At 40.5% G+C, this 14537-nt stretch overlaps 1 protein-coding gene across 1 annotated transcript in view; it reads right to left on the bottom strand.

Moving 5' to 3' along the window:
* Positions 1–14537, bottom strand: part of LOC122351404 (semaphorin-5B-like) — a 91800-nt gene that overhangs the window by 26601 nt on the left and 50662 nt on the right. Inside the window, 5 exon segments of the mRNA XM_043248464.1 lie at positions 4142–4260; positions 4263–4351; positions 4521–4728; positions 5009–5144; positions 12291–12576. Of these exon segments, the coding sequence (XP_043104399.1) occupies positions 4142–4260; positions 4263–4351; positions 4521–4728; positions 5009–5144; positions 12291–12576 (838 nt within the window).

Here is a 14537-nt window from a genome sequence, read left to right as displayed (position 1 = left end):
CCTGCATTTGGAGTGGGAAGTTGATGGAAAGCTTTGATAGAATACATGCGGGCTGTCAAACGGCGCTCCTCTTACTGCTTCAGTCACCCGTGAGGAAGAATTTCTTTTCCAATGACAGATCAAGGGTATAATTCCACAGAGGTGGGTAACAAGAGCTCTTACCAACGTGAAAGGAGCCATTCATGTACATCAACCTGGTTCTGCTGTCACCCAACACCTACAGTCTAATGAGAAAGCATGTATTGTCCCTGAAATCTAAAAGGCCCAAAATGCATGCACCTAGTCTAAATACTAGATATGGGTCGTACTGGTTGACTAGCAAAGCTGGCAGGTTTATCATCGCAAACACACACACACACAAACACTTTAATGTTCAAATTAATGTAATATTCATATATTGTTTATATTATAATTAATATTATATATAGAATTATATATAGTGATGTTAATAAAAATTTAAATCTATGTATCTATAATATAAAATGTTTATTATGTATATATAAATTCACACACACTTTTATTTTGGATGCTATTAATCACAATTATTCATTTGACAGCACTAATATTTACAAAACAAAATAAAAAATCTTTGGTCATTCTGGTCGCACTGAGCTCATTATATCTTAATTGAATTTACTTATTTTAAGGTAAGTGGTTGCATTCAATTTATTTTAGCTACATTTAAATAAACAAATTTGGTTGGATAAACACACACACACACACACACACACACACACACACACACACACACACATATATACATATATATATACACATATATACATGTATATATATGTCACGACTCTGGACTTCTGTGTTTATGTTTTCGTTTCATGCCATGTGCTCCCTGTGCCCTGCCTTCCCTCTGTGTTAATTGTATCATTGTCATCAGCTGTGTGTCGTTTAATTTAGTCAATTACCCTGTGTATTTAAGTCCTGTGTTTTGAGTTCTGTTTGTCCGAGCGTCAAGGTCCCTACCCGATGTCTACACCCGTGTTTATCCTGCCTGCCTGCCTGTTCTACCTGCCTGCCTTTATATCTTTATTTTGTCATTCTTGAGATTAAATCCATTTAAGTTTATTTTGAGCCTCGTCTCCTCAGTCTCTCGAAAGCGCAACGGTGACAGAACGCTCGGACCTTCAAAAAGTAAATAGCGGCGTATTTTCCCCCTTATTTTTTTTTGTTTTTGTTTGCCATGTTTGCCCAGTTTAAAGACCCAAACTTCCTCATCCGCCTGCTGGAGCAGGGGGATTGCTCTCTCGAGGACTATACAGAACTATTCCTCGAACTGGCCAACGACTCTCGCTACCCGGACTGCTCTCTGCTCGAACTCTATTTCCGCGGACTTAACACCTCCAGCCAAGCGCAGCTGTCCGGGAGCGGTCCTCGAGAGAGCCTCGCCGCGTACGTCGAGTGGGTGCTGGTGTCCTGCAAATCAACCATGATGGTTGCGCCTGAGGACAACGACACCAGCCCCACTCCAGATCCAGAGCCCAACTCATCCCTTCACCGCATGGTCGAGCCCCAGCCTGAGCCCACTGCTGACACGGGGGCGGAGTCGAGCGTGACCACGGACCCATCGTCACAGAGAGCGACAGAGCCGTGGAGCGTAACAGGACCCGAGCCGTATACGTCAGACCAGGTGCGCGAGCCAACAACGGAGCTCCCCGCGGTGGAGACAGCCGACTGCGAGGAGAGCGCGGAGTGGAGCTCCGCCCACTACACATCGGCTGAGGATGAGCTGATCATCCACCTGGGGCTGCTGGATCTGCAAAGGGAGCTGGATGATGTAGACTTGGACTTGGACTTAGACTGGGCACCTCCCCTGTATCCTGAGTTCCTGTTCCCGTTCAGCTACCCAGTAAGCCCGCTGGTTCCGCCCAGCCGTCCCGTTAGCTCGCTGGTTCCGCCCAGCCGTCCCGTTCCTGTGCCCGCGCCACGTGCGCTCTGTCCCGTTCCTGTGCCCCGCGCCACGTGCGCGCTCTGTCCCGTTCCTGTGCCGCGCGCACGTGCGCTCTGTCCCGTTCCTGTGCCCGCGCCACGTGCGCTCCGTCCCGTTCCTGTGCCCGCGCACGCGGCGCGCTCCGTCCGTTCCAGTGCCCGCGCCGCGCGCTCCGCCCCGTTCAGTGCCCCGCGCCACGCGCGCTCCGTCCCCGTTCCAGTGCCCGCGCCCGCGCGCTCCTCCAGTGCCGCCTCAAGTTTTCCCACCTCCCACCCATGCCACACCACGTCGATGGATCCCAGCAGCCCCTGCGCTCATCCTCAGCAAACCATCTGGAGCTCGCCACGGGTCTGCCGGTCTCCATCGCCATCGAGGTTGGAGGATCCTCGCCTCACCGTCCTGCCTCCGAGACCCAGACTCCTCCTCGGCTCAGACCCGTCGGCTCCCCTGGGCTCCTAGCTCCCTCCTCTACACCGTGGTCCGTCAGTCCACCAGCTCCACCAGGCTCCATCGTCCCTCCGGCTCCGCCTTGGTCTGTCGTCGACCATCCGTCGCCTCGGGATTCCTCTCCTCCGGCCGCCTCGTCACTCCATCCCACCGGCTCTGTCAGGCTCCTCCTTCCTCCAGCTTCACCTCAGTCCTCAGTCGCTCTGGCTCCGCGCGTCCTTCCCGCCCCCCGTCTCCGTGTCAGTCGCCGAAGCCTGCGGCGCGCGCCTTGACCTCCAGCGCCTCGGCGTCACCCCTGGCTCTTCGGCTCTCCGTCTCTCCACCTCAGTCTCCTCCTCCACCTGCTCCGCCGCCGCCGGGTCGGTCGGCCCCATGGAGTCGATGGCTGCTCCTCCTCCATGGCTCCTCCCTCCGTCGGCTCCACCTTGGACCACCATAGCTGGGCTCTGGATCTCCTCCTGCTCCGGACTCCTCCTGTCTCCTCCCTGGCTCCTCCCTCCATCTACACCTCCTTGGACCCTTCTGCCTTCTGCCTGCCCCCTCCTGGGGATCCGTCCTCCACCAGAACCTCCTCCCAAGACCCGGTATCCCCAACTCCTAGTCTTTTTTGTTTTGTTTGTTTTTCTTTCGTTGTTACCCTTTAGGTGCGTGGACGCACCTTCCGGGAGGGGGGGGTAATGTCACGACTCTGGACTTCTGTGTTTATGTTTTCGTTTCATGCCATGTGCTCCCTGTGCCCTGCCTTCCCTCTGTTAATTGTATCATTGTCATCAGCTGTGTGTCGTTTAATTTAGTCAATTACCCTGTGTATTTAAGTCCTGTGTTTTGAGTTCTGTTTGTCCGAGCGTCAAGGTCCCTACCCGATGTCTACACCCGTGTTTATCCTGCCTGCCTGCCTTTATATCTTTATTTTGTCATTCTTGAGATTAAATCCATTTAAGTTTATTTTGAGCCTCGTCTCCTCAGTCTCTCGAAGCGCATAACTGTGACTATATATATATATATATATATACATGTGTGTGTGTGTGTATATATATATATATATATATATATATATACACACATACATATATACAAGAAGTGTAAATATTCTAAATATATGCTTTGCTAAATATCTGCATGGCAAAATTCATCCATTTAAATGCAATTGGATCAATATTTTTGGGCAATGTGTTTCACCATGAGCGTTGTGTCTTTAAGACAGCATGTCAGGTTAAAAATAGTCAAAACCTTCAAAACCCCTGCAGTCTGTTCCATTCTGTCGCTGTTTAGCTGTTTTTGAACCCAAGATCAACCTTATGTCAGCATCCCCTAAAATGCATCTAATCAGGTCACTTATGAATCTAAAATGAGAACAGTTATTTAAATCATCTTTAAGGCCAGTTAATTGACTAGCTGCTCAGACAAATCAGCAACCAGTCCATATACATATACATAATTAAGTATAGTAAGATAGTAAGTCCAAGATTGTTAAATGAAGGGATCATGAAGTGAGAAATGAAAAATCACTTGATCTTTTGACATATAAAGGTCATGGTGGAATAAAAACATTATGTAAGTTTCAGAACTCAAAACTTTCTTAGCCTAAGAACAGATTGCCAAATGTAGTGATCTAATCAGGCGGTTAAAACAGGACAGAAAATTGCCTATTACTTCTAGATTTCAGAGAACAGTACAAAATAATAAAAAGCTATAAAAATAAAAATAAAGCTATTCGCTGCACAAAACACACAGATAAAACATAGCACTCACAATTCTGTTTTGTAGCTGGAGCACCTCGCCAGAGGGATCTTCAGCACTTTGTCATTCAGGCCCACAAAAAGAGTCCTGTCGCCATGGAGAATCTGAAGGCTCAGGATTGGCTCACGCATAAACCAGGAGGGAAGAGTTGCATCTCCTCCAAGTAGCAACCTTGCAGGCTCTTATTAGTGGTTGCCAGGGCCTTAAGAATAGTTCCATACTCTGATAAGTCAGAACAGAAGGCAAAGCATAATTACACAAGGCTGCATAACTAATGCTATAACTAATACTATTTATATAAGGATTTGGTGGCAAGCACTTTGCAGACATGTGACTTGTACAAAATGAAAATACAACACAGAAGTGACTACATTTGCTTTTGACTAATTACCTGTCCCTATGTACATGACGTGGTGCAAAGTATCCTGCCCCTGAACAATGTCGACAACCAACTTAGAGAACCGCACATCATCCTGCCAAACCAGCGGGTCCACAGAAACAGGCTGGACCACGTCATTCATGAGGTACAGCCGCTGGGCGTCCTGCAGACTGCGTTCAGTCAGTCCCTCATTAGGCCCTTCTTCCTCTATGGTCCCACACTGGCAAGTGTCATTAGGGTTAGACTCATTAGTTAGTGTAGAGGTCAAGCAGGGCAATGCAAACTCATACAAAACTTTCAAACTTCTCACCATGTCATTTTATAGGAAAGTAGACAATAACTGTGAATTGCGATGCATGCAGGTACACCCAGCTGGTATTGAGCAATTACTCTCACAGTGCCAGGCTGATAGAATTTATCTATTGGCTGTTTGTTTCAGACACACACACACACACACACAGAGAACAAAATGTAAAAGACATTCAGGGGGAATGATGCACCTGGAAGTTAGGGATGGGGTTTGGGGTGGGCAGCCACGTGGAGCGTGGGTTCTCCTGGGAGCGGAAAGGCCCGTTGAAAGCCTGCGTGATTGCGCTGAGGTTGTATGCACAAACTGCAGAGGCAGCAATGCTGTTCCTGGATCACAAGAAAGAAAGATGATTACAATTTAGTACTATGAAAACATGCAATATGTTATTATACAGTAGTCAACGTTTGAAGTGGATCATAAAAATTCATGTTTATTGTCCTAAGACATGAATGGGTATTGTTTTTGGTTTTAGGACAACTTTGAAAAGTTTTGTTCTACTTCAAATGTTGACTACTGTATATAATATAAACAGATACATAAATACTGGTGATCTAGTTTCAGTTGTGTGTGTGAGTGCTTGCTGGTTTTTGTTGTTTATGGGGACACAAATTTGTTTAATGACAAAGGTATTACAATTTGAAGGTCGCATATGAGGACACTGCCAATGTCCCCATAATTGAAAAGGCTTAGAAAAACATACTGATGGTGTATTTTTGAAAATCTAAAAATGCATAAAGTTTCCTGTAGGTTTAGGTGTAGGGTTGGTGTAGGGTAATAGCACATACAGTTTGTACAGTATAAAAACCATTACACCTATTTAGAGTCCTCATAAACCACACGTGTGTGTGTGTGTGTGGTCTTTTGTATACTTAATATAAAGATATCAAACATATTTACAATGTTTTGTTATTGATTCTTTAACAATGGGTTTGCAGATATATGCCATTTTCATTGTGTGAAAATATTATATTGTGTTATATATAGTAGAATACACTATATATTAAAACATTATTTTTATATATATATATATATATATATATATATATATATATATATATATATATATATATATATATATATATATATGTATATGTATGTGTGTGTGTGTGTGCACATTATTGAACTTTAATAAAATAAAACTTTTATCATTTATGTTATATGCATATATAACTGTGAATTACATTACAGCTTCTTATGGGATGTGTCCAATTAAATTCAACTTCATACTTAAATTCATAATTAAAGCAACAACAAAAAAAACCTGCTTAAAATGTTTATAGAAATTATAAATGCTAATATATATTTTGCATATTTTTATAACAAGTTGTTGTTATAAGCTTAACAATTATTTTGTCAAAAAGCAAAAACAAAACAATTACAAATCAGTACTATATAATTATCAACAACTAAAACATTTATCAGTGCCATCATAAAAATGATGGTTGATCTCTAAAATAATGTGATGGCATGTATTTTCCCCACACACAGCATTCCAGTTGTTAGACCTTTACACTTCATGGCTTCAAGGCTTCACAGACAGTTATACAAATCTATAATCTTGAGACAAACATAAAAGTTCATAATCGGTTCAGCCAGGCTTGTCAGCTACTTCTGGCATGAAACATTCTCGAATGCATCGTGACTTAATTAACTCCATCGATTTGAGTGACAGGTGGCCCAGAGACCCAAGTAAGCTGTCAGGAGCAGAGATGAGCTCCTCAGTGAATGGATTGGGTGGTTATTCTTGTTACCAGACTCACACTGAATTTTGTACAGATGACAGTGCAGTTTCAGAAGCTGTTGAACTGACAAAGAAAGTACAGAGTTTTGTCTTGTTACCCTGATAAATGTCCCCTGAGCTTTCAGTAGGTCCAGAGTTTATGCCAGAAGCCCTTAGGAAGCAGAGCTATTACGGTCACAGCAGGTGACTATGAAGGTTACAGTAGATTATATAGATATTCAGATATCACAGGTTACATTCATGCGCGAAAATACCATGGGATCATTAGAGGTCAACTAAGAGGATCGCTGAAAATTTTGAGTTATTCTTGTTATCAGATTCATTGTTGTGTGCTGCTGAGGTCGCACATAAATGAACAGCGATAACTGTGGTGGTAACACCGAAGCCACAGACAGATGGGTCCACGGGCAGAGCTCCAGGCCTGCCAGGCGCTGGTGTCTGGCTCGGGCTCTTGTTATGTGGCCTGGTGAGGCATGGACTTGAAGAGGATTCAAGCCTAGTTCTGCAGCTTGCCCCGGGGACTACATATGAGGGGTTTGACATGGAAAGTTAGCGTGGTAAAATGAGAGGCTCTTGGCAGTGCAGCTCAAAAGGCTAGTGTGCAGATGAAACATGGGCTATAAACCGGTCAGCCCTAGAATGGGAGGACAGAGCAGGCTCTGACAGGACAGCCAATTATCTCAAGCTATTTCTCCTCTTTCACTTCAGCATTCAAAAGCAAGACTGAAACTTTGTTATGAGAAACTGCAAAAGTTTGTTTTTTTAGATTTTACCTCTATAAAGAGATAGAAAAGCTTCCCTGCTGACTGCCTATATATGCAGCAGAACACAGTTGCCAGTCTTGTTTTTGACTTCTAAATACAGGTGCATTAAGCACGACTTGATTGTATATAAAAGTGACACCACATTCTACAACTAGAATAACTCAAAACTTGCTAGTTGTCTGCCACTCTGTCTAGTCTTATCTTATTCAGTCACTGTATAACTCTAATTCTATAATAGAGTCAACTACACCTGTAATTTCAGGTGACTAGTGATTAGTCACATTATGAGAAAAAAGTTTCTCCCCAGTACATGTTGGCCACAATTATTAGCAACCCTGAAACATTCTTATGAATAAAATATCTATGAAGCATATTCCCATTCATATTCACATATTTTAGCACACCAAGGTGACTATGAACATAAAATCGTCCAGCCCTGACTCCCTGGAGTATAAATAGGAGGGAACACAAAGGCCAAATATCCTTAATCATTTATAACAATGCGTGAAACCAAAGAATAGTTCTGATGTGCAGCAAAATAAGCAAATTGTGCTTATATTATCTAAAGAAAGTTTCCATTTCCACCATTATTCCAGGGCAATAATTGAGATGTTCCAAGCAAACCAAATCTGCCTGGTACAATATAAGCTGAGGAAGATCATTTTCTTCACATATATCATATCTTCAGTAGTGTAGAAATTAGTTGAGTCTGGGTTAGAAAAATAAATAAAAGAAAAGACAAAAAAGAAAAAAATCAATAAAATATCCCCTACTCAAAAACAACTCCAGCATACATTTTTGCCACATGAGATGAGTTTGAAGGGGATACACAGGGCTATGGTACTCCACGCCCAGAGTTAAATACTGCATACTGCTGGATCTTTAATATTGTGAGCCTGTTTTTATGCCGGAGGTCCTGGACATATCGTTCATATATTCAGCATTGTGGATTTTTTTTAAATACCAACAAATGGGAAAAAACAAAACCGGCTCTACTAGAAATCCTTTAAAAATCTGCAAAAAAAAAAAAAAAAAAAAAAAAAAAAAGTGGGCATGAACTGAAGAGGTTAGTATATCTGGAGAGATTCTGTATAGAAGAGATGTTTGTGATTTATCTTGAATGAAAGGATTTATTTCCCAACTTCTTTGCTTATATTTACCAAGGGGGCTAATAATTCTGACTCAACTGTATGTTGTCAAAGAGGAAACATAGTCCATAAGTACTAGTCAAAATCTCACTTAAACGAGGAGCTAAAAATTAACTTGAGTACAACAACGATTGCAGCGTTTGCATGTTTGCGAAAGATTTACAGTATACATACATGCATACATAAAAATCCATAAATGCACTGTCTGGTCAAATGATGCATACCTCAGCTAAGTCACGGTGGCATTTATTGCATTTATGCTTGTGCAGATGTGACTTTCAGACAGATGATGGTGCAGTTTTAAATGCTGTTGAGGTGTGTATAAAGTAAAGTAGAGAGTTTGGTCCTATAACCCTTTGGAAAGTCACCTACTCTAGCAAATCCCATGACACGCTCAGTATAACACGCAACATATGGGAATGAAGTCTTCTCACTGTGAGAGCAGATGACTTCGGAGCTTTCCAAGCGACACGTACAGTAGATCACATGCTTATTTAGATGAAGTCATGTTGAGTTATGATGACAGAATAGACAATATGTCAAAAAGCACAGGGTCATTTGAGGTCATTAGAGAGGTCCATAAAGTTGATTTAGACATAAAGTAGGACAGCACTCAAGGGGAAAAAGGGGAGGGAAAAAAAGAAAATACATTACTTCAGTGTTTCAACTTCACTGAATACCTGCATCGCAGCAAAAAAACAAAAAGCCAACTCAGCAGCCTTTCACAGCCAGGATGAGGCAAGATTATTAATAAATATTTTTACAGCATAACAATATCTGCCCTTGTAGAAAAATGTGCACTCAAGCGTTTGCTTAAAAAGACTACTAATTATCAAAAATCATAACATAGTTCATACATCTGCGTGAACATAATTTATTATTTTGCAACTATACATAGCGACTTTATTGCTAATATTGCAAATTTAGTAATTGCTGAAAAACCTCTTTTGCATATTCTAAATTAAATGTAAAGTATATTACACCAGTTGGTACACTATAGTATAACAGGCAGACGAAAAACAACAGAAAGCAGAAATACCATCACCTCCATACATCTAAATAAAAGAAATAGGAATGGAATAAACTTGAAGCGAATATTCCTGCTATGGGGTACAAAAAACTCATTTCAAGGTGGATTTTGTCATGCTGCATCACAGCGAGTGAAGGGATGCACTTGGCTGTTATTCTGTATTTGTTGTAATTCAGGCATGAAAGTGTGTGTATTCATGATAGACATATTCATTCACACCCCAGATCTGTTTTCCAGAGGGGTCGTCTGTCATAATATTAACTGCCAAAAGGTCTGTTCCACCCAGTTAACCTGCAGATGATTGACAGAAATGAGGATGATAGCTGTTCCTGCAAAATTTTAATTAAAAGGTAGAAAATAAAAAAAGAAACCACTTCAAAATGATTTGAGATGTATTCCCAGAAACATGTCCTTCTTCATCATACCAAAATGACTGAAAATGTCCAATTATATTGCAAAACATTGAGCTAATAAGTGAATCCTACATTAACAAAAAGACCACTGAGTGACAAGTAAAACATGAAACTAGCAAATGATTTGACCACCAAACGCAGTGACTGCCCAATCAGAATCAAGAGAGCATTGTAGTACGTTTTATAAAAGCAATAAAAGAAAGAAAAACAGTAATTTTAGCCATTGCAGAAAACCAATTTACCAAAATGAGGTGAAATCGCTGCAAAGTGTAACCTCTCATGACTTACTGCATTTTTAAAACGCAGAAACAGCAATTTAACGAAACATTCCAATGTTCAAGTTAAATTTATCAATAATAATAATCATAATAAAACAGCCAAGGAGCCCATGCCAAACACTAAAAAGATTATATATCCATGTATCCTACACAGAAAAGAAAAGAAAAGAAAAGGTCTGCCTGTAATATGCTTAAAAAATATCCATTATCTTAAGTTGCTTTCCACAATACACCTTGTATGGCTGTAAGCACAGTATGAGGACATATACTGCTTTGACGCCTTCAGCTCAATGAAAGTACGCACTCACGCTGCCAATACCTTGGGGCAAACTACTACCAACACTTCCAGGCATTTTTGGCTGCGCTCTTGCGTTCTCTCACTCCGCTCCTCCCATGCCCGCCCTCCCCATTTTGCAGCCCCAAACCCCAGGGAGCATTGCTTAAGGTGTTCAATTTACCACAGACAGATGGAGACTCTGTTGTTCTGATTGCATTACCATATTCCGTTCCTACTGGGGCAGTGAGTGAAAGGGGACAGGAAAAGAGACAAAAAAGAAACAGAGATAGAATGAGTAAGAACGAGAGAGATAGGGAGAAATATAGCGAAGGAGAGCAAGAGAAGGAGGGTATTCCGATATATATGCTGCCATACTACTTGCTATTTGAAATGTTGTTTGTGGTATGCATACTATCAAGTAGTGATAAAGAGTGATGAATAAAAAATGTTGGTCCACCACTAGCAGACATACTGCATATTTTCTGGAATATCTATTTAACTGAACGTAATGCATAAGTAAGTAATCCTATAGGACAGAATCCAACCTGGTCTCATAAAAATATGTACCTCTTTTTACGTACCTTACTGCACATTTCGGTGCAGTTTCAAAGAGAAAAGTCCACTAAAACACAGGTTCCCTGGCACATTTTTATTATGTATATATAGGTATGTATTGCAGTGGATTAGAATTGAACTAAAAGTTAATGCTATGTCAAAAATATGTAAAAAAATGGAAATATGCCCTACATCAAATCCAGCCCTAAACCTACCGATATTGTTAACAAAAGCAAAACTGCTATAAAAATACATTTGTTGAAGCAACGTGTAATTTCAAGTTCCTTTTACACAGTTTTGAACTTTTTGTCGAACCATTTTACACGGGATTTGAACCAGAGCTCCTCGCCTCTTAAGTACATCTCCACACTCCATGAGCTACCAAACAAATCTACCATCTAAGAAAACCCATATATATGAAGCTGGATATGTGTGATGGTAATGTTCAAAAGCATACATTTTCAAATCTCCCAGCATATTAACATTGTAGTCATAACATGCTATTGTACAATAAGTAATTGTTATAGTAATTGTGTGAAAATCATGCTTTATTAATAGAACCTCTGTACATTTGCGTGAAAAGGAATAAAAGGCAGTTTTACAGCCTCTCATTTCTTTTGGAAACTGCATTGATATGTACTTGTCTGTACATATTTTTGTGTCTCGCTAAAAAGTGCATCCAGGTACATTTATGCCATGAGTCTAGGTAGCATCACCAAGAAGTGTTGCAATACCAAGGTGGGTAGAAGTGATTTTGTTGCATACTGCATGATCAGTCAATTACTATATGAACTAATATGCAGTAAACAGGATATAGTATATACATCAAAACACTGCAATATATGAACATAACAAAGAAGAAGCACTTGGTGAAGATTATATTCTTAGCAAATACTTTGTTAGCAAAGTCACTTGCATTTAAGGACAAAAATATATTAATCTAGCGCTAATTTATTTTTTTGTTCTAAGTTTTAACAGAGGTGGATGAGATGCAGCATATTCCTATACTCCTCTCTAAGGCTTTCTCACAGTTCTCGAACACAATGAAGACTTAACCTGCTAACTTCATTTGCAATTCATATAGTTAATTTTGACAAATGATATTTGCAAAGCATGGGTTTTGTACCTATTCACTTCCCAAGTGTTTATATTTGGACATAATGTATCCATCAGAATATAAGTTTTACACTGGTATGAGCAGTGCTTGCTTTGCAAATATAAAGGGCATAGCTGCTGTATTATGTTGTGTTTGATGACTAGACTTACACGTTGGTTGTGAAGATGCCATAGATGAGATCCTGTTCTGGCAGATAGAAGGTGCTCTGTAGCTCATTGTAGTAGAATGGGATCTCTCCCGACCGTGAGCAGTTGAGTCGGGCCTTTGTGAAGGTGGTCCACGTGTCTTCCAGCAAGAAGCGGCCTCCTATGTCGTTCTTACACACCCGTGCCACCCGAGAGTACACCGTCTTACCGCAGTCGTGTTCCACTGCGTTTTCCCTCAAGAAGAAGAAGGTGAAAAGACCCACGTCGTAAGCCGAGATGAAGTGAGGCTCTGAAGGAGGAGGAAAAAAAGCGTGGCTAAACACCTTACAGGCGCAACAAGCATTTCAAATGGGTACATCTATAGCAGTACTCTAAGTAATGCAGCATAAAGTGGTTTAAACGCCAAAACAACTACTTTACTTCCATAGAAAACTGGCCTGAATCCCTGTTCCACTCTTTCTTAATATCCGCTTACGCTTGCCTAGGACGGGAGCTGAAAAAAGGTGTGCATGTGACATGTGGAAATACTGAATACGAAAAGCTGTCCCGTTGGTCCAGGTGGCACTGGTCTGGATTGCATTAGTCAGAGTTAATATTGCACACTCTGAATAATGTCTTACCCCCAAGGCCTGTTTATTCCCCAGCCCATCCAGTAATGCATGCCACAGATATTCACCTGTAAATAGGCATGACTATAATCACTGCTGGGGCCATCGCAGCAGTTTACGAGAATGAGATTACTGTTACGCCGTGAAGCCCAGGAGAGGCATCAATAGCCATAACTGCTTTTGATTCAATTTTAAACACAATAAATACCAAATCTCAGTGGAACAGCCCAGAGAAGTCTTTGCATATGATACTGCTCTGTCGGCAAAAGCTGACTGCAACAGAATTACATGATAAAGATGGGAGTGGAACTTTGTGCACTGTACCATGTGTAGGTCCAAAATCACAATAAGATAACATCAGCATAGCCCGTATGATTTTGTGCTATATTTAGCGTTCCATCTAAAACCACAGAATAGCTTTTGAGTGAGAAACAGGCAGAACAGTACTCGTTATTAACTGAAAAAAACTGTGTTATACTGTATGTGTATAAATTTATATATATTTAAAATATTTGAGTTATTATTAAAAGTACCAAGGCATTAGTTTTTTTTTTTTTTTTTTTTTTTTTACCATATCATAGTAAAGACAGGGTTTAGTCATACTGGGGTCAACAAATGTTTAAAGCAGTAAAATTTACATTAAATTAAATATTTTATTTATTCATATCAAAGACAGCAAAACACGTTTACAGTAGTAATAATGAAATAAAATAAAATTAATTTTCATTCAGTTTAATTTGGGAATTCAAATTAAAGCGACAGCAAAGATTTAATTAATTATTTAGAATAAATGCTGTCTATTTGAATTTTCTATTCATCAAAGAATCCTTAAAAATTATCACAGTTTATCACAATATTAAGGAGCACAACTATTTCAAACATTGATAGTATAACATTACATTTTTACTGACCCCAAACTTTTAAAAGTTTATAATACTACGGTTTTAACATTCAATCCCATCTCTATATCTTTAAATGTGAATAAATACTCCCAATGAATTTTCATTAATAAAATAACAGGAAAATATACTACTATATACAAATTTATCAAACAGTACAATACAGAAGGTATATGCCAATGCTTCACTGTACCATGGTACATTTTGTAAGCAGTGAACCTTAAAAAAAGACTAGTTCTCTCTCCTGATGCATTAACAGATGATTGCTGTGAACAAACAATTATTCTGCTTTCAGTTTAAAAGAGACATCATAACTACACTTCCACACAGATGAAGCAAGTGGTCAGAGAGGCACAGTGAATACCAATACCAATCCATTAAACACTAGAACAATTACTTCTCAGTGACTGCAGGAATTCATCAGGTCTTTTGCTAAGCTGAAATGGGCAGAGTGTGAGGGTGCTGATTTGTGAGGGACTGAACATGACAAACGGTATTTTCCTTCTTCCATGCTGAACGTAAATACTGCCTCATTTTCACACCGCCACTCCATCAGGGGTCCCTGTATGTGTGTGTGTTTATCTGCGAGCCGCAGCCAGGGAAAAACACTAAGCTGGGAAGTGAATTACGAGTCCCAATAAGCACCGGAGGAGAGAGGCATGTGCTAATAGCCAAGCTGCAGGCGATGATGATATTTCTAGTTGAATCAGAGCTGTGCTAAAACAATATCACATCTCACTTCG

Source organism: Puntigrus tetrazona, chromosome 9 (genome assembly GCF_018831695.1).
Source record: "Puntigrus tetrazona isolate hp1 chromosome 9, ASM1883169v1, whole genome shotgun sequence".
In the NCBI taxonomy this organism is placed as follows: Eukaryota; Metazoa; Chordata; class Actinopteri; order Cypriniformes; family Cyprinidae; genus Puntigrus; species Puntigrus tetrazona.
This window is presented reverse-complemented; position numbering and strand designations above follow the sequence as displayed.